General features: G+C 44.7%; 1 protein-coding gene across 2 annotated transcripts in view; it reads left to right on the top strand.

Annotated features, from left to right (window-relative positions):
* Nucleotides 1-6,081: 6,081 nt before the first annotated feature.
* ROR1 (receptor tyrosine kinase like orphan receptor 1) overlaps nucleotides 6,082-20,665 on the top strand; it is a 394,945-nt gene continuing 380,361 nt past the window's right edge. The window contains exon 1 of one of the 2 annotated variants that reach the window (XM_007127921.4): nucleotides 6,082-6,189. In XM_007127921.4, the coding sequence (XP_007127983.2) occupies nucleotides 6,099-6,189 (91 nt within the window). In that variant the 5' untranslated portion in view covers nucleotides 6,082-6,098. The remainder of the gene's footprint in view (nucleotides 6,190-20,665) is intronic. The other variant, XM_055084564.1, reaches the window with a different exon arrangement.

The following is a 20,665-nucleotide window of genomic DNA, read 5'->3' as shown; positions in this document are numbered from 1 at the left end:
TCTCTCTGCCACCTTCTAGCCTTGGCCTCATGATAATCTTTCTCATAGCCTTCTCAGCATGGAAACCAAAGCCCCAGTGTGGCTTGTATGCAGTCACCTGTGGCTAAGATGGTCACACACTGAGCAGATGTTCCTTTTGTAAGTCCCCACAGCCCACCTGTGGCTCCAAGCGGTAGAGGGGTACACACAGAGCTGCAGCTCCCTCTGAAAACCCCTCACTGGTCACATGTTCTGAAAGCCTCCTGTCCACACCAGCACCCAGACTCCCACTGCACACTCATGCCATTAGTTGCTCTCAAGAAGGGGGCCTATTGCTTGCTTTAGTCTGGACAAGTCGGTGAACATCACTGCTGGCTGGTGGGCTGAACCATACCTTCTCCAATGAGGTCTGAACCTCTTTTAAGTTTGTAACGTATCTAGTTTCCTTATATCTTATAGTTACTCTTTTATCACAGTTATTAATTCGTAGAAAGAATTAGAATTAAACTTTTCCTGCTTAGTCTATGGTGTGGTTTCTATCACATGATTGGATCTAGACTGCTGCAATGAGTTTTGACATATGTATACATCTATAAAACCATAACCACAAATAAGATAATAAACATATCCATCACTCCCAAAAGTATTGTTATGCCTGTTTGTCATCCATCCTTCCAACTCTCTGTCCCCAGGTAAACAGTAATATATTTTTTGTCATTATAGATTAGTTTGCATTTTCTAGAATTTTATATAAATTGAATCAGATAGTATATATTATTTTAAAAAATCTAGCTTCTTTCACTCAGCATAATTATTTTTATATTCATCCATGTCATTATATTTATTAATAATTCATTCCTTTTTACTGATGAGTAGTATTTCATTGTATGGACACTAGAGTTTATCCTTCCACCAGCTGATGGACATTTGGGTTGTTTCCAATTTTTGGCAATTACAAATAAAGCTGCTATAAATTTTCATGTGAAAGTCTTTGGAAATATGTTTTCATTTTTCTTGGGTAAATACCTAGAAGTGGAACAGCTGGATCAAATGGTAGATGTACATTTAGCTCTTAACTGCAAAACTGTTTTCCAAAGTGATTGTACCATTTTACATTCCCATCAGCAATGTATGAAAGTTTTAGTTGCTCTACATCCTTGCCAACACTTGATATGGTTCATCTTTTTACCTTTAGCCACTCTAGTAGGTATGTAGTAGTATCTCAACATGGTTTTACATTGCATTTCCTTGATTATTAATGATGCTGAACATATTTTCATGTGTTTCTTTGCCATCTGTATATCTTCTTTGGTGGTTTTTGTTCAAATACTTTGCCCATTTTTAGAATTAGGTTGTTTCTCTTCTTATCAATGAGTTGTAAGAGTGCTTTGTATATTCCAGAGGCAAGTCCCTAGTCAGACATATGCTTTGCTAATATTTTACCCTAGGCTGTGGCTTACCTTTTTATTTTCATAACAATGTCTTTCAAAAAGCAATAGCTTTTAATTTTGAAGAAGTCCAACTTATCAATATTTTCTTTTACAGTTCATGGCTTTTGTGTCTTCTATAATAAATCTTCACCAAACCCAAGACTGCTAAGATTTTCTCCTGTTTTCTTTCAGAAGATTTTATAGGCTGTAACATCTTGGTATTAGTTACTAACAATACTTTACTGTTCTTGAATTTCTTGTAAATGAAATTCTGATGGTGATACTAGGTTGAGGAGATGTTACACACACACACACACACACACACACACACACACACACATATACACACGGTATCTCAAAGGTATAGCATGGACAAGAAGAGCACAACATTGGGGTGCAACAGGGAAGCACATCTGTCTTTTTATCATCTTTTTCACCCCTATACGAATGGACCTGTGAAGCTAATGGATAAAAATATATGAAATCAAGATTGTGCTAGAAATCCAGGCTGTATGATCATCAAATTAATGCCCCTCTCCCACCCCATAATGTAGAAGTTTGGAGAAAAAAATAATAAACAATTCATTGAATAGGCACCATGCTAAACACTGTGTTGAGACCTTTATATTCAGGGTATATAGTATATTATTTTATAATCAAAATAACTTTATAGTATTGGGTCTATTATTATCTTTTTTTTCAGATGAGAAAATTACATCATAAAGAAGTAAAATTGTTCAGATCATCCAGCCAGGTCTGTCTAACACTAGGGCCCCTGATCTTAATCACTAATTATAATAGCTCATAAATATTGGCTGCTTACTGTGTGATAGGCACTGTACTGAACCCTTTCAAAGTGTTAACTAATTTAATCTTCAGAGCAAAGTAAGATGCTAAGTATTACTATTATGCTTCTTTACAGAGATTCAAGCTCTCGCAGCTATTAAGTGCAAAGCCAGGATTTGAATCCATGTAATCTGGCTCCTGAGTCCTCACTTGTAACCATCATGCTACTTGGTTTCTCCAAGATGAAAAATTAATGGCTATATTTGTTGGGTATATCAAGCAAATGCCCCAAATGAATCTCTCTCTCCAACAACTTTCTGAAATGTAAGGTAGTTTCTTTTACGTTCTCCTTGGCACTTGACCCCATTGATTTGCCACTATCCTGCTCCTTTTCCATCTTCCCACTATGACTTACCCATATTTGTGCCTTCTAAGTGTCCACAGTGATAATAAACAGAGCCATGAGTGTGTGCTTGTGGGAGAGGCCATGGTGGATGGTGGCCTCCTTCAGCAGCAGGAACCTCAGCTGGTACCTCATAGCTGGAGCTAGGACTCTGAAGAGAGTGCCTCCTCCTGGATTATCTGATCCGTTTGTGTCAATTACTGGAGTGGTTAAGGAAGAGGGCAGGTCCATAGAAGGCCTGCAAGAGGAACATTTTTATTGCTTATATCTTTTCACACATCCCATCACTTGGGTATAATGTAGAGAGATTTGACTTAGGCTTGAGTCCTACCTTTTTGCCTTAATTTTATGGCTTTGGGCAAGTTTGTTTCCTTTTTTTTTTTTGAGAGTGATAAAAACATTTATTAAGCATAAGTTCAGTATCAGGCCCTGTGCGAAGCACGTCACATTTTTTATTTAATTAAAATTTCCCATTCTGTGAAGTATATATTTGTATTTTCTTTTAACTAATGAAAGAGGTTAAGCAACTTTGGGGCAAGTGTCTTAACCTCATTTTAGATTAATTTCTTCGTCTGTGAAAAATAAAGATGACACCGACCTCATGGGAATTTTGATGGCCTAAGTAAGCTTCTGTATGTAAATAATAATAGTGTTATTATATCTATAGCATTTTTAAGTGCCTACTCTGTGCCAGATTCTCATAAAAGCACTTTACGTGAGTTAACTCATTTAACATTCATAGCAGTATGGAATAGGTACTATTATCATCACCACTTTGAAGACGAGAGCCTGAAGCACAGAGGGACTAAGATATTTGTCCACTGTCACTCAGCAGAGACAAGAAAAGCTGGAGTATGCACCCAGGCAGCCTGTACTCATCAGCACTGGCATTTACTGAACTTGCATAAATATTTCCTTTGTCTTTTTTTTAAACAGGACGAGCCTTTTTCTAGCCTATCCTTTGGGAACTAGTTTGTTATAGCTAAACTTCCAGGGATCTGGGATGACTGAGGGAATGCTTACCTGGGTCTGGACTGGTTGATGCAGGTTCCACTTTTGGCTCTGGCCAGCTGTGGGACCTTGGGCCAGGAAGTTTCACCTCTCTGACTCCCATGTTTCTCCTCTATAAAATGTTAAGGGGGGTAATTTCCAGGGCCCTTTCCAGCTGTCACATTCCTCACGTCTATGATTTGTGATTAAGTTCCTGGAAGGTTTAAGTACTGATAAAAGTGCCATTAAGTTCTGTATGCTCAGCACTGGCAGCCGTCTGTTACCTAAGATACCTGGGCCAAGCCGTTATGGGGTGGGGTTTGGGGGCAGGGTGGGTAGAACAGAAAAGCCTCCTTGTCTGGCAACTAAGTGTTGTTCTGTAGACGACGGAAGACTGTTCAGCAATGTGCAGTGTCCTGAGATTCCTCTGATTTCTGGACCATGGTGTATTGAGGCCGACCATCAAAGACAGCTTTCTAACAAGAGAACCCTGTGCAGTAAGTTCCTCAGGCAAGTGACAGGAGATAATTGAGACAGGATTGAATGGGTCTCAGGCAGAGAAACTTGAGGACAGACCTATTTCGGCGATAAACTGGTTGACCCAAGGCCTCTCTGTCCATCATTCCTTGACCTCAGGTCAGAGTGATAGAAAGGGGAAAAGCTATCAAGGCAGCTGGGGACACTCCTGCCCTGAAGTCCTGAGAAGAATAAGTGACTGTTTGTCCCACAAGGGTTAGTCATTCACCTGCCTGAAGGCAGAGGGCCGCGAGCCTAGAGTCTAGGACCTGCTGGGACAGAATCTGGGCTACAAAGTCCTTGCCTTCATTGAGGTGACTGGTCATTATAAAATCCTAAAGCTAGGTTCTTAGAGGCTATTGCTGCAGCAATAATAACCACTGCCACTCATCGAGTGCTTGTTATATGCTAGGCTCTGGCCAAGAACTTTTAGGCCCATCATGGCAAAGAGACTGAGTCTTGGCTTGGCCATCCATTGTCTGTGTGACTGTGGGCAAGTCCCTTACTCTTTTTTGCATTTCAATCTCTAAAACTGTATTTTGAGGATAATCTATGTAAAAGTGCAAAGAGTTGTAAAAATTTGTAATGACTTTGTTTTTTAACTGTCAATGGAAGATTCAGGAGCTAAATGCACACAAAGCACTAGGCAAACAGGAGGTATTCAATACATGATTATCTATACTGTGGGCTTCTTGGTGTTCCTCTAGGCCAAGACTGACTGGTGTCTCTTTTTGCTCGTGCATCCTCATAGCCTAAAGCAGGGCCTGGAACCCAGCAGGTGCTCACCATTCCACATGATCAAAGCCCCTCTCCACAAGGTCATGAGTATTTATGTATCACAAAATTCATAACGCTTAACCAGGAGAAATGGACAAAAACATACTGTTAGTAGGAGACTTTAATGACCCCTTTGGCCGAGCAACGGGACAAAAAAATATGCAAAGACACAGAAGGCCTAAGAAACATAATATAAAGGTCAAATTGAGATAGTCACCTATCTCCACATTCTGAAGACAGAAAAACACCTTTCAAGAGACCAAGGGGACATTGACAACAACTGACCACAGAGAAATCCTCAATACATCTCCATAAGGAAACAGTACAGATGACATTGATTTCGATGCAGTGAAACTAGAAATTGAAGACAAAATGGGAAAACATAAATCACTTGGGTCAAAGAGAAACTCAGAAGGGAAATTGCATAGTATCACTAAACGTTCTATCACCCGGGGTCACACTGCTAACAGGGGTAGAGCTGAGGCCGCTAGAATCTGGGTCTCCTGAGTCATTCAGCCACGAACCGGTTTGCGAAGCCCGACAAGTCTCCCTGAGCCTGGGTTTCCCTTTCTGTCAAACGGCCCCAAGGGCCCGCTGGGCTCAAGTCCCGCTGCAGGTTTGAGCTGTCGTGGGGTAGGCAGGGGAGGCGCGGGAGCAACGACTTTTGGGACGTCTGGGAGGGTGCGGGTGCTGAGAGGCAGCAGCAGAGGGCGCTGGGTCGCCGGCCTGGGCTCGCCTCTGCCATTGGTCGGGGCCCGGGCGCTGGGCTGGAGAGTTGGTGGAAAGTGACAAGTTGAGGGAAGCTGAGAGCAAGAGAGCGAGCGCGCAGAGCAGGAGGAGCCGCCGCGGCCGCCACGGAGGGAGCCCCGGGACGGCAGCCGCCGGGCGCAGGGCGCGCTCTTCTCAGAGCCCGAGCCGGCGAGACTCGCAGTCCGCGAGTGCGACCCCGACAGCCCGGGACTGAACTGACCGTCCGGACGCGGCGAGGTTGCAGCCACAGGGCTGGGGAGGGACCGCGTTTACGGGGTCCTGAGCGGCCGGGCGGAGGCGAAGGAGCAGGTTAGAGGGAACAAAGAACTTCTCAGACGCCCCCGGCATCCTGTGGGGAGAGCGGCCGGGACGAGGTGGCCGGGACCCCGGGCAGAGCCCGTGGATGTTCTGCGCGCGGCCTGGGAGCCGCCGCCGCCGCCGCCGCCGCCGCCGCCGCGAGAGGAGGAATGCACCGGCCGCGCCGCCGCGGGGCGCGCCCGCCGCTCCTGGCGCTTCTGGCCGCGCTGCTGCTGGCGGCGCGTGGAGCCGCTGCCCAAGGTAAGAGGAACATCGGCCGGCTCGCGGGCCCGCCCGGCCCCGGCCACCCTCCCGCCGGCCCGCCCGGCGCTGGGCAGACAGGAAGAGTCGCGCCCGCCTCGGGGGGCGGCCGGCGCCCCGTCGGGGGTCTTGCCAGCGCGACTCCAGGCACCGGGGAGGCAGGCGAGGGGATTCACCCGGGAAGCCCCGGTGTGGGCCGGGGGTGCGCCCGGGGACTTCTTCCTCGGCGCCCAGCCGCAGTTGTCAGCGCTGACAGGAAGCGTGGAGGGGTTGGGGGTTGTGGGGCAATGGGATGCTTTTCGTCCCCCCCATCTTTCGCCGGACCCCTAACGCAGTCCAACCGGTGTTCAGGCAAGTCCATCCTGCTCCCAAATCGCAGACGCCTTGGAGAGCGTGGTCCAGAAGGGAGTTTGTATTTTCAGGGGTGCCTGCGAGAGGCCCGGCTGTCCGCAGACCGACCCAAACAAAAGCCCTGGGGCTCGGGCGGCCTCGCATCTCCACCGTCCCCGGCTCGCCGGCCTTCTGGAGGGTCACGATGGAGGCCACAACGTGTGCGCTGCCGCCGCCGCCGCCACTTTGTGCAAAATGTGCTGTCAGAGGAGGCCTGCTGCTCCAGAGTGCGTGTGTGTGTGCGTGTGTGTGTGTTACAGACAAGGGGGGAAAAGACAGCTAATGCATACTTGATTTTGGTAATCTCCAAAGACAATCGCAACAGTTAGAGAAAGACTTCACCGAAAGCCAGAGCGTCTTAGCTCGCTGCGGGAAGCTGGGATCCTTGCTGCGTCTAAGCCGGTACACAATGAGAGGGAAGAGCCCGGCTGCGCCTGTGGAGACAGCCGATTCATTCTTTGGAGGTTGGAGGGGGAAAGTTGATTAAAGTCTCCAGGGTCTTGGGCCTCACTTTTAACATGCATCCCTTGAGGGGGTGCTGGAGCCCCTGGATTCTTCCCTCCCCCACTCGCAGCCCCAACCCATGCTCTTTTATCGTGCGTCTTTCATTTTTAAGTTAACGCTGTGTTTTAGGAAAAAAAGGCTCTGGGCTATTTAGCAGTTGAGGGGAAAAGGTCTATTCGCTACATGGACTAGGACTGCAGAATTAGTTTAGACTAAAATCTAGCTAATATTTTTCGTAGTAGAAAACACACTCTGGAAGGAAGTTGTGGGTGAATTTTGATTTCTTAGAGATGACTTTGGGAAAGTAGGAACCATATTTTCCGAGGATGATTCTGAAATTGATCCTATAGTGTGGTTGGGCTAATCTGGAGGCTCCTCGGGGTAAATACAGCTCCTAATTGTAATTAAGATGTGCATCAGCAGGGAGTGCACCTTCTTGATGAAAAATCCTAATGAAATGTAAACAGCTTGGTCACATGGATGTTTGCTTCGTTGATGCCAAACATCTGGTTCCATGCCACACACCTGGGTGAAAAGTAAAGAAGGGGCCGTGCTGCCTAAAACATTGTAAACATCCTTCTGATGTCAGGTTGCCCGGTGAATTGAGGTGGAGATAACCAGGGTGATTCTAGCTAAGGCAAGGAAGGCTCCTAGCATGGGGCCTTGATTACTTCGGTTATATCCTCTGTTCACTCTACTTCTACATAAGCTTTCAACGGTGGTTGCTTTTAGATCATGGGGAAGGGGAGGAAGCGGGGAGGGGAGGGTACAGTGCACCTTTCCTTGGTTACCTGCCTTTAAATAAATGTACAGGCAATGATTTTGCTGAGTGTAAGACAATTTTGTTATCAGCAGTCACCCAAATTCTGTCTTGTTTAATTGTCTACAGGCTTAAAAAAACTTAAAAAAAATTCCTCACAAGTTTATTGTTTCTTTGTCTAAAAAGTATAAAAGCTGCCAGTTTTGGCCACTTCTTAGGTCCCATTTCTGTGGGACCTACATGCATATGAATTAAAATTGTTTCTTTTTCTCCCATGAAAAATTTTTTTTTAAAGAAAGTATTGCCTATTCTGAACTCTTCAATATTGAGCTAAAATCAATTATTACTGTCTTATTTATTGTCTAATAAATCCCTTTCCATTTCTGTGAATGCTTGATATTTTCTCTGGGGAGAAGTCTTCTAGTGGAACTCAGATTTACCTTCTTGTCTGATCCAAGATTCTTAAGGTAACTCAACCAGAGGCTCAGGAAATCAGCCTAAGGGGAGATATGTTTCATTTATTTATTTATTTTAAAAGTGCTCAGCATTTCTCCCATCATTTCTCTATTTTGTTAGCCAGGAGGAGCAAACCTTTACATTTGCTTTTTCTGGTCTGTTCATTGTTTTCTCCCCATCTTCCTCTTACCAACCCGGAGCTAAACCTCTCTAAGAAGCTGAAGCCGTGATAACTGTACCCAGAGCTCAGGGCCTTTAGAACCCACTTAGGCCTCTCAGAATCCTGTAGTTTCTGTGGTTTGGCTGCTTGGAGTCAGAGCGGGGTGGCCTGCTACTGTTTGCTGTCATTTTGTAAACTTTCCAATGATGTTTTAATAGGTGCCTGTCCTGTCGGCTTCTAGAATCAGAATCTCTTGAGGGCAACAGGACTGTTAGCTTTCCTGGTGAAAACACTGGAGACCAAGTCATCCAGCTGCATCTTTATTAGAGACACCTGAAAATCCTACCGGGGGAGCCACACAGAGGCCTAATTGACAAGGGGTGTGGTCCAACTGCCTCTGGCAGTGTGTTGGGAATATTTAATTTTTAATATTGATTCAGTATACCTGATTGCTGTATTGCTATTCTGATACCTGGGATTATCTTTCTGGTATTTAGTTAGGAGTCCTTTTACAAACTTAACTTTGGTCTGTATTTTCCTCTCTCCATCTCCTGCATGGTGAGCATAGGCCTCAAATGAGACTTGAAAGTTTCTAAATGGTGAGTTACTTGCATTCATTAGTGTTCAGTTTGGTTGTGGTTTGGCGATACCACATACCCCATTTCAAATATTTTTGAAAATTTTACCCAGCATCCTATGAGGAAAGGAATGCTCCATAGACTATATATATATATATCAAATGTACATATATATCTATATAAATGGCATATGTTTATACACGTATATAGTAAGTGGGCCATAGATTTTGTTGAATGAATGGAGAATAACTTTTTTGGTTGTAAGTAAAATTGTTGTGTTATTTGCTTTTCCTAGTTAAAAACTCAACATGGCGTATTTTCAAGGATTTTTCCTTTTCTTGTCTCATCTTTTAGTATGAAGGGAGTATAGTAGAACTGGACAGTAGAGCTTAATGATTATGAGCACAGGTGTTGGAGTTAACAGACATGGCTTTGAATCTTTTCTCTGCCACATACTGGGAATGGTGATTAGTTTTCCTCAGCCTTACCTGAGTGTTATGAGATCTCAATGAAACCATGTATGGCAAGTACTGGAGAAGAGCAACCAGCCTAGAGGGTCTTAACTTGGGGGTACCTGAAATTAAGGCTAGGAAATCCCCCAGAAGTAATACACAAAATTTAATGTGCATTTTTGTGGTTGTATGTTTCTAGCTATAATCTGATTTTTTAAGGAAACTGCAATCCCCCCAAAATAGGAACCATTGATTTGGAGTGTTTGGTGCTTGGGGCAATGAGTTGCCTTCCTGGGTAGGTTGCAAAAGGTTGAGGGTTGGTGGGGGGGGTCCTGGGCCTTAGCCCAGATCTGCACAGTCCATGGGGCCTCTATCTCTCCTCACTTTCTGCTTTCTCTCCCACCAGGCCGGCTGTTATTGGGCCTGAGAGAAGCTGAAGAATGGTGTCAAATCCTTTGACCTCTACCAGGAATGTATTTCCCTGAACCCAAGCATTCTGAGATGCCGGTGTTTGCACAATTTATTTAACAGACACTTGCATAATCCTTACAATAGGCCAGTCACCGTTCTAAGCATTTTGCAAGTATTAACTCACTGAATCCTCACAACAACCCTGTGAGGGAGGTGGCATACTTAGCTCATTTTGATTTAGGCACAGAGAGGTTAAATTACTTTCTCAAGGTCACATGGCTAGGAAATGGCATTGCTGGCCTTACAGAGGCTAAGAGTTCATGCTCTTATTTAACTGCTGCCCTAGACAGTTTCTCCTGGTTTAAGTCTTAAAATTTACACTATTTTTATGTTATGTAGGAGCCAAAGGTGCCTTTTCCCCAGGTTTTCTAAGAGCAGCAAAGGGATGTTCTCTTAGCCATATCTAGGGGTTATAATACATGATTGGAGACAGCCAATTTCAGTTTTCCTTCCTGTGCTGGAGTTGCCTGAGCAAGACCTGCTGTAACTCAGAGATACATTGGAATCGCCTCTATAGTCTGTACTTCTGATCAGTAGGAATTATATTGTTGTAATGAACTGCACCTTGGATGCGGTTTGAGGAGTGTGTCTGGCAATTCCTTCTAACCAGCGATGAGATGTATTTTGATGAAGTGCCTCTGTATTTGCATCTTGGTGTACAACTTGGGGTGTAGGCTGAAAAGGGGTGATTTATTAGAGTGTTCTCTAGTGGGAGAGCTGGCTTGCCAGCTCCAAGTTCCTGATGTGGATCAGACCCTCGCAAATCCAGCCCCATCTGGGAAACACTCAAGTCCCCGAGGACTCTTTCTCAAACAGAAGAGCCTCAGCTTGGCCTTACCTAATCCCCAAGGTGTGTCAGGAGAGTCTGTTCTGTAGACAGACAGAAAGGAATAGTCTTCTATGATTCTGAGAAAGTTCTCTGTAGTTGAAGGGGGGGTGATGATGGGGTGGGGGCTTTGGTTTGGGGGAACTCTTCGAGATCCTTAACTAAATGCAGCTGCTTGTTACACGGAGCCTGACTTGCATGCCAGGAATATCTAAAAAGCTAACGAATACAAAATAAAAATAAACAGCAGTAAAAAGACTCTCTCTTTGTTGCAGTAAGCTCGGTTGGGGTTTTCAGTTTGTTTAGGAATGGGATAATTGTGGCATCCACTTTATTTTGGTAAGGCAGTGAAACGTGGATTGATGTTATGTCATTGGGATGCTACCACCACCTGAACTTTTTCCTTCACACCTCCCCCCTCAGAACGCCCAGGCATGAACAGCCACAGGGCCTGAGTCTCAAACTGTTGCCCCTGAGTGAATTACATTGAAAGAGGGCAGATAATTTAATGGGATAATGTTGGCAGGGCCAGCAAATTTCACACCCCATCTCTCACTAATAGAAAGGCAGTAAAAGGCTACAATATCCTCGGATGAAAAGGTTGTATAAAAAGGTTCTGCTTAACAGTCACTGTCTGTCCATAAATAAGGTTCTGTAGAGTTTTGATCCAAAAGCTGTTATTAAATACTGATAAGCCAACCCTCATAATGTTTGGCCTGCTTATATTTCCTTTTTTTTTTCCTTCTCTCATAGAACCATAGATTTTTTTTTTTAAGAGGGGGAAGGGACCTAAAGATCAACCAGTCCAAACTGTTTATTTTCTCAAGTATTTCTGTACAGAAAGGACCTTCTTTTATAACCGCTTAAAGAGGAGGTATGGAGTAACAGAAATGGAATGGGATTTGAACCTGATAGACTAGAGTTTGAATTGGGGCTTTGCTGCTTGCTGGCTGTGTAACCTTAGGCAAAGTTCTTTGACCTTCAGAGCCTCAGTTTCCTTCTCTGAAAAATGGGGATAACAGTAATATCTGACTCACAGGGTTTTTGTGAGAATTAGAGGAGATAATTGACATAAGCACCTAACAGCACCACAGACCTAGTAGCTGCTATCATCAGCAGGGTTTGCTGGAGAAATCAGAACAAGTGGTTCCAAAACAATGAGCATTGTGCTGTGAGATACAAACCAAGACTCAGAGAGCAGCAATTTTTTCAAGATGGTAGGACTCTTGAGTGTTCTTTTTTACAGGGAGCATATAGATACTCTAGATGTGAGCAGTCCCAGGCTAGTGCTGGGGACCTGGACTGGAGAAGATTCCACAGGGCAGTTTTGCAAAGCCTTAAAACAAAGGCTTTTTTCAGAACAGTGAGCTCTTTGGGGAAGAGCAACCCCTCCCTGGTGCTTGGTGTAATTCCAGAATCCTGCAATGGGGAATGTTACATTTCAGGGACCTCCACTTGTAATCTGACCGTTTTTAGCTCCAATATCCAAATAATCTTGCTGAGCACAACTTGAAAGAGAAGGATAATGGCCGGAGGAAAGAATCCTGAGGTGCTCTGTTAGCCATTTAAAATTTCTGAGTACAAAAAAAAGTTCACGTTACCCAAAGGGAGAAGAGTAAAGAAGTGTGTGGGAAGGGGGAGGGGAGATAAAAACGAACCCGGTCTGAACACCAAGACCGGGTTTGTGGTTTTATTTTTAATTTATTTATTTTATTTTATTTTTTTTTGCGGTACGCGGCCTCTCACTGTTATGGCCTCTCCCGTTGCAGAGCACAGCCTCCGGACGCGCAGGCTCAGCGGCCATGGCTCACGGGCCCAGCCGCTCCGCGGCATGTGGGATCTTCCCGCACCGGGGCACGAACCCGTGTCCGCTGCATCGGCAGGTGGACTCTCAACCACTGCGCCACCAGGGAAGCCCCTGTGTTTTTATTTTTATTTTTCAACAGTAAAGCTTGTCATTTAATGCATTTCAACTTATGTTTGTTTTATATTTATTGTATGCGAGATACGGTGTTAGTGCCCAGGAGTAAAACATTATCACTGCCCTCAAGGAGAGATGGAGGAGGGATATTCTTACTTTTTAAAGAACCTACTATGTGCCAGGCATAGTTCTTTATAGGTATTAGGTTTATATGTCCCAGCATCCCCTTGAGGTTGGACTTCTGACCCCATTTGTCAGATAAGGAAATCAAGGCTCAAGTATTGAGGTAAGCGTCTTAGCCAACCTCACAAAGCTATTCAGTTGGGTTTGGCACTTGAACTAGGTATTTGGACTCTCAAGTGTATGCTATTTCCACTGTCCTTGAAGTGTAATTGGAGAGGCAAGATGAACAGATATGTACCTCCACATGCCAACTGGTTCTCCCATAAGTGAATTATAGGAAAGGGTCGTGAAAAAAGGACTTTGGGAACACAGGGGTAGAAGACATTAATTCTCACTCGGGGAATTGGAGGGTCAGAGGGAGAAATCCGTGCCCTTCAGTGGCTTATTGTGAGGATGCAATGAGATAATGCATGGAAGATGCTCAGCATCCTGAGTGCTCAGCTGTAGTTCTGTAGCCAGAGAGATGCCTGGTCAGGATTTATCTGCCTCGTAAGCCTGTGTGCTCTTAATTGTTCTGATGTGCTCCTTTTCAACAGGCATGTGGTTTGTAGGAAGAGTAAGTGGCTGTGCAGCCCCCAAATAGAAGGGAACCCAGTTTCTCTGGTATCTTCCCCACCTGCCCTAATCCAGATTTTTGGATTCAGCTCTGCTTTGGGCAGGTTTGGGGCAGGGATTTGCACAGGTGTGAGTTTGGAGAGAATCATGAAGCCTAATCATAAACCATAACACTTCTGGGACTCTAGCCAGGACCTGCCATGTTCCCCATTCATTCTCTGATCATACATTTTTCTCTGCACTTACCGTGAGCCAAATATTTTCCTAGTCACTAGAGACATAAAGGTGAATAAGGCTAGGTCCTTCCCTTGGAGGGTTTTTCAAATGGCAGGTCTGTGGCAGAGATCGCTAGCTGGTCATCAGATCTGTTTCATCTCTTCCTGGGCACATGGCTAGACTACATTTCCCAGGTCCCTTGCAGTTAAACTGAGGCCATGTGACTAAATATTGGCCAATGGAATGAGGTTGAAAGCAATGAGTGTCACCTGTACACCTGATCCATAAAAAACTTCCCAGGCAGGATTGCTATGATCCTGTATGTGGGAACTCTAGAAGTCATGTGTTGAAGATACCACAAAATGGAAACAGCTTGGAACCCACCCTTAATGACTGCCCGGTGGAAGCCGCCTGCCAGTCCACACTTGTTTAGGTTTTATGTGAGTAAGAAATGAACTTCTATTGTAGTGAAGGCTGAGATTTCAGGGCTTATCAGTTACAGCTGCTAATGTTATCTTAACATTATTTATATAACTAACATTTTATATCTATCTATCTATTATATAGTTGTAAACCATAGTGCACCATGAGATGAATTTTGTGGGTCTGAATCACTATTTTTAGATAGAATGTAATAGGAAATATCAGAGTGCATTACATTAATCAGGTGAGTATTTAGGGAAACTTTAGCTTCAGTTTGGTATGTGCTGATTTGGGTTATTATTGAGCTCTCATGATCAAAAGTTTGAAAGTCACTGTTTTACTGAAGGCATACAAGTCAACAGCTCTGTACAGCAGAGTGTGGTAGTTATGATAATAGTGGTAAAGTCCCAGTGCTATAGAGACTCAGTTAACGAGTGCCTAGGAAGCAGAAATGGCAAAAGGGGTTCATCTTTCCAGTCAATTTGTATTGGCTGCCTGTGGTGCAGTGTTGAAAAGGATTCTGAGGTTTCTTCCAGGGTCTCTGGGAGGGAATGCTGTGATCTGATAGCAGCATCTGCTGTGGGCTTGGGAGGAGGAGTAGAGGCTCAGACCTAGTTTGCATCTGACCACTTTGCAGGGAGTCTGGACTCCTTCCAGTGAATTCAACCCCTTCCCCGATTATTTATGGCACACACAAACGGTGTCTGTAGCGCTATGCTCAGCACTGTGGGGATTCTAGAAGAACTATGACTAGCCCTTGTGGAGTTTACATTTTAGGGGCAATAAAATAGACACTTGTGAAATAACTGCAAGCCAGAGAGTGCAGAGTTGGCAATTACAGATGCAGAATGCCTAGAAGCGAGCAGTCTTTCTGGAGGAAGTGGGATGTGATACAAGCCGGAAAAGATGGGAAGGATTGAGATGGAGAGAAGAGAGGAGCTGGACATTCTGCCCCTGCCCTGGTCTCCAGGGACTTGCCCAGGCTGTCCAGGCTTCTTCAGCTGGGCCTTCACCCTGGGATGAAGCTGATCTTTGGGGATGGGAGAGTAATGAATAGGAAAGAGGGCTTTGAGTGGTGCCTTCATGTTTTTTTTTTTTGCGTATGAAAGGAGCAGGGGAAGGGAGCAGGGTTTTACTGGAAGCCTGATAACTTATTTTTCTCTCCAAAAGAGCGTCCCAGAGAATTAAAACTCCAGTACATTTCAGGGCTGCTTGTCAAAGGTATCATGTATCTTATTCCGTCTGCTGCAGCAGTTTTGTTTTGTAGTGAAGGTTACTAAATCCCAGTCCACCTTTTGCCTGTGTGATGAACATCATAATAATTGAGTAATACACATCAAGAATCCTGTGTGCCAAGAATATTTTAAGTTCTTTTAACTATTTTAAGTTGAATTGTCTTCGGGGAAACCCTATGAGGTAGGCACTAATTATTAGCTCCATTTTCCAGATAAGAAAACTGAGGTACAGAGAAGGTAGGTAACTTGATCAGTATCAAACAGCAAGTTAAGTGGGAGAGCCAGGATTTGAACCTAGTTGTCCCGAGTCCGGGGCTTTGTCCTTGATCATTAAGCTATTTTACATCTCATTAAAAAAACAAACAAACAAACAAACAAATGCTACCTGATGATTCAGATTCTCTGTAAGATCCCAGTCAAATAGCTGAGTCAAAATAATTATAATTGAAGCCTCCATTTGTACAGGGCTTTGCAGCTTACAAAATTATATCATGTATATTACCATTAATTTTTCAAATAATCCAATGAAATAGAATTTCTTTCTTTCTCTTTTTTTCTCTCTCCCTTTTAAAATTAGTCCTGTGAGGTTGGCAGTTCACCTAAAGTCACTACAGCTGGTGGAGCCTGTCTGAAACCCAGCCTCTTTGACTTCAGGCCTTTAGTGCTTTCTGCTCTAAGCAACTGGGGGAATTCCCTGATGGTCCAGTGGTTAGGACTCTGTGCGTTCTCTACCAAGGGTGCAAGTTCGATCCCTGGGCAGGGAACCTGTAAGCTGCGTGACCAAAAAAAAATTAAGAAACTGGAATTCGTGACTCTGTCTTGTCACTGCATTTTTACCAGTAAATGAATTTGCCTGATTCTCCTCAAATCAGCTATGGTTTTTGGAAATAGCTGTGAGACATTTGTAGGTGGAACCTGGAGCTCGGGTTCCTGTAATCTAAGAAAGTTCACTTGCAAATAGACTGAGAGAAGTTACTTAAAAACAAGGAGTTTCCTAAGTGGTTGGTGATTGCAGCATGCAGTGGAGCCAGTAATAGAAGGGCTTTGGCATCAGAAGGTCTTGCTGTGAAACTGGGCTCACCATTTCTGGCCAGGTCAGCAAATGACTTGACCTCCCTGAGACTCACCTTCCTCACCTGTAAAACAGGAAGCATAAGGGTGCCCACCTGCACAGCGTGGGGAGGACCATGGGAAGTGCACGTACAGTGCCTGGGTGGTGTTCAGTATGTGCTTGCAGCTACTCCTGTGAATTAAATGGAGAGCAGCAAGAGTGCACTGCCTCCTTTGAGATTTTCCCAGGACATGATGGAGCAAAATTTCTAAACCTCAGAACCCTTCTTTTATAATATAATCATCCCTGGGGCAGACCTTCCTAGCACCTAGAACTTTTAGGTTATAATTATATTAATATTTCTTAAGCTTTGTGAAGATTGAACATCCTAAGTTAAGAACAGATCCTGCTGCCTGAAATCCTAGATTTCCTGGAAGGCTTCTATCTGTTCTTCCAGGGAAATTGACACCATTTCCTGATGGGGTTAGGCATCCATCAAAGCAACTTATTTCACTTTTTCTCCTCGAGAGAGATTATATCCTCACCTCTTGGATTTCATTCCGATCTGGTATGTCATAGTTTTTACATAATTTTCACATTTCCTGCAGAGGATTTGTTGTTTTTCTTTTCCCTACCTGAATGTTCAGTGTGATGATAGTTAGTGCTTCTCCATATGGGCTCCCCTGAAAGGCGTGCCTTAAGAAAGTAGTGCTTAGTTCCATGGTGGCTATTTACCTCCTTCCTTCAGAGAATTGCCATGTGTCGTATAGGAACTTTCAGTCGCAAAATATTGCCTATTTGAGATTAGCTGTGTAGACTGCTGACAAGCAGTAACAATTTTTGACGATGTTCTTAATCTACTGGTGAGTTACCTTCTCTTTTTCTATGCTGCTCATAGCATGCTCTGCCCACTCACATCTGGTGTCCCTAAGCCAAGGAATCAAGTGCTTTGCTTGTGGCCAGGTAGTCTTCAGATGGTCAGAACCTGCAATGGGGGCCTCCCAGGGGCCACCTGGTGAAGGGCATCTCTCCTCCCCAGTGAGCAAGGGAGGATCTGAGCTGAGCATGCCCAGTTTGTTCTACCAGCTGTCAGCAAGTCACCATATCCAACTGTGCCTTGCAAGGAGTAGTTAAGTCAAGGGGCAGAGAGAGTCCAGCACTTCCGGCACTGATTGGTTTCCCTCCCCAAGATGAAAGTAATGCATTCCTCCCTTACGGTGGCTGCAACTTGATTTTTTCTTAAAGGAGTAATTGTCAGATTTTATGGATGTGTTGGGATTAAAACTATATATACATTAGTCAAAACGTTTTATAAATAACCCTCCTACCTCTCAGCCTCAGGGCTCAGGTTTAGAAAGTTTCTTGACCAGTCCAGGATGCTGGTGAAGGTGGCTTCCCTCAGACTCACGGAATCAAATCAACAGGCCAGTGGCTCTGTCTGCTGAGTGTTGGTGTACAGGAGAGAAGGAAAGAAGGGACCCGGGAGGCACAGCTCCTTACCCGCCGAGTGACATGTCCTGTGTAAACTCCCAGGAAGTCACTGGTGATTCCACTTGGTTAAATATTTGTTTAGCAACTAAAGTGGATGCAGGAGAAATATATGGCTAGATTCTCTTCTGTAGGAAGTTTACTGTTTTTGTCAGGGAGACAAGATTGATACCCCCCATATGGCATGAGAATAACTCATTGAATCAAACTCACTGTTCTGGCCTTTGTTTAGGCCCCTTTCTCTATCATGCAGCCTCTAGAATCTGTGTACTTAGCACCCTCCCTCCCCGCCCCCCCCCCACATCTGGCTCAAGCTCTTTCCTGTCCATCTCTCCTCCCTGAAATCTTGTTCTTCAACCCCAGTGCTCCCACATTCAGGAGTCCACCCTTCTGCTCTCCTTTCCCCGGTGCCCTCACATTCAGCCAGCATTCCCACACAAGCCTCCTAAGTCACACTCATTTATGCTGATTTAGCCCAAACCTCAATGTTAGTGGTGTAATAATAATCACCATCATTTATTGAGCATCTACTACAGGCAACAAATCTAGCAAGGCATTCTGTATTTTGTGGTGGAATCCTATTATTTTGTCTTTCCAAAATTATTGCCCTGAATTCAACTTCTCTCCCCTTACTTCCTCCTTTGCCCCTTTGTCAACTGGGAAAAGAAACTGCTTTTGTCCACACTCCAGCCTTCTTATGGGGAGACTGCCAATCATAACCCCTGCCCACCAGCCTCACTATGATGGGCTAATCATAGTCCATCCCTGGGATTTAGGGGTAGCCCCTTTAGGTGGGGAAGCTGAGAGATGCCCTCAGCCATGTCTCTACCCCAGAACGAAGCTGGAAGCTGGCGTGTAGGAGAGAATGACTTTGATATTCAGAGCAGGTGCTACTGAGCGGTGTGGCAGGGGTTCAATCTCTCCTCCGTCTCTCCCAGAATTTCTGCTCAGAGCCCGTAGACGCTGCTATGGGTGAGGTTATTGTGTCCTGACCGTGCACACATCATACCTTGCTAATCCTCACAAGAAAATGAAGTGGTATTGTTCTTTTTAACCTAAAAGAAAACAGTTTGAACGCTTTTCTTCTCATGAGAAAATATATGTCCACTAGAAACAAAATCATAAATGTAATGCAAAAACAAAATTCGCCGCAATCCTATCCCTCAGAGATAACCTTTGATAGTGTTTTGAATACACGTGTATTTATAAGAGGAGGTCACACTTTTATTCCCAAGAGAAACTGAGGCTCAGAGATATTGCGTAACTTCCCCAGTGTCATAGAACCAGCCACTTTCCGTCCTACCCACTTCTTCATGAGCAGGGACCAGATCTTTGTTAGTTAACAACTGTCTAGTTGAGCATATTTTACTTGATAGGAAATCACCAAATATGGGTCGAGGGAATGCTAAAATCAATGTAATTAAGTGCCACGAGGAAGGTGCACACGGTAAGTTTTGTAGATCAAGGAGGAGAGAGGTGTGCATTGTTTGGAATTACTGGGAGGGTTTCTGAAGGAGGTGGAGCTTGACATGGAGAGCTGATATTAATTTGCTTTTCTCCAATATGCAGTGTCCTGAGTGGGCCAAGTCAGTAAGCGGGGACACCTGAGCGCTTCCCACTGCTAGGGTTGGGCACTGCCCAAGACATACTGATTACATTTGAGCTGTTCTGAAAATGCAAAAGGTCAAAATGAAAATGTGTCCATGGCAAAGAGGGCCAGAGGAACAGAGGTATAGTATCCAGAAGGAAATTCACAGCGGTTGGTGCAATAGGAAATGAAGACCTGAAGGCTTTGTCCTAAAGAAATTAAGTGGCGGAGGGAAAGGGTGAGGGTATCCCCAAACATATTATCAAGGAGCCTCTGACAGGGCTTTCAGGCGGGCCTTCCCAGTCTGTCTGCCACCCCCTCTCAGGTGTCATGGGACCCCTTTGCACACAGTGGCTTCTCCTTCCCCAACCCATCAGTCCTTAGGCTCTGGCTTAAACGTCACTTCCCTGACTGACCAGACTAGATTGGGTTCCCACCCTACTTGCTGTCATAGCACCCTGTGTTTAAAAATATTCATCATTATGAGTTTTAATTAGGTATTTATTTGTGCAGTTATTATTTTTGTGATATCTCCTCTATCACTGGATCAGATGCTCCTTAGGGTAGAGTTTGAGTCTGCATCACAGCCAGCACAGTGCCTGGGGGCCAACTGAATCAACTACTTACTTTTACTAAGCTTTGTCCTTACTTCCTAGAGACTGGGAACATTCCAATTGGCTTTGCTATTACTATCTACCAATTTGAAAAGGCATCTTTGAACAGCTGAAAATCTCAAGGCTATCTCTTCCAAAAGATGAGGAATCTAACCCCGTAAAAAGCCAATCTGGACTCAATCAAACCTGCTGTGGGCTCTAATTTGCAGGGGAGAAGTGGGCAGTTGAGAGCTGAGCTGTTTTCCCAAGATGGAAGATCTGTGATAACTCTGGGTTCTGCTGCCATAAATTAGGGTCACTCTGTCCTTAATTGGCAACACATTAAAATTCTCCCTTAAGGTCCTCCTCTTTCTCTTCTTTCATGTATACTCTGTTTGAGAGAAGATGTGGGAAATCCTGGCATCCTGCCACAGGGGAGAGGGCACAGTGCCTGAGGCCACAGGCAGGTCAGGTCTGTGAGGGCCGCCTGAGGATGGGGGTGGCCAGTGGCTCTTCCCTGACTGAGCATCCTTCTCCCTCCCCTGGTCCCCTTTCTTGTCCTTCTGTTCTCCCCTCCCCTTTCTTTCTTCAGGAAATTTGAAAGTTCTCATTCCTAGGGAAATATC

The sequence above is a fragment of the Physeter macrocephalus genome, chromosome 4, assembly GCF_002837175.3.
Source record: "Physeter macrocephalus isolate SW-GA chromosome 4, ASM283717v5, whole genome shotgun sequence".
In the NCBI taxonomy this organism is placed as follows: Eukaryota; Metazoa; Chordata; class Mammalia; order Artiodactyla; family Physeteridae; genus Physeter; species Physeter macrocephalus.
The sequence above is the reverse complement of the archived record's forward strand: the minus strand, read 5'-3'. Positions and strand labels throughout refer to the sequence as shown.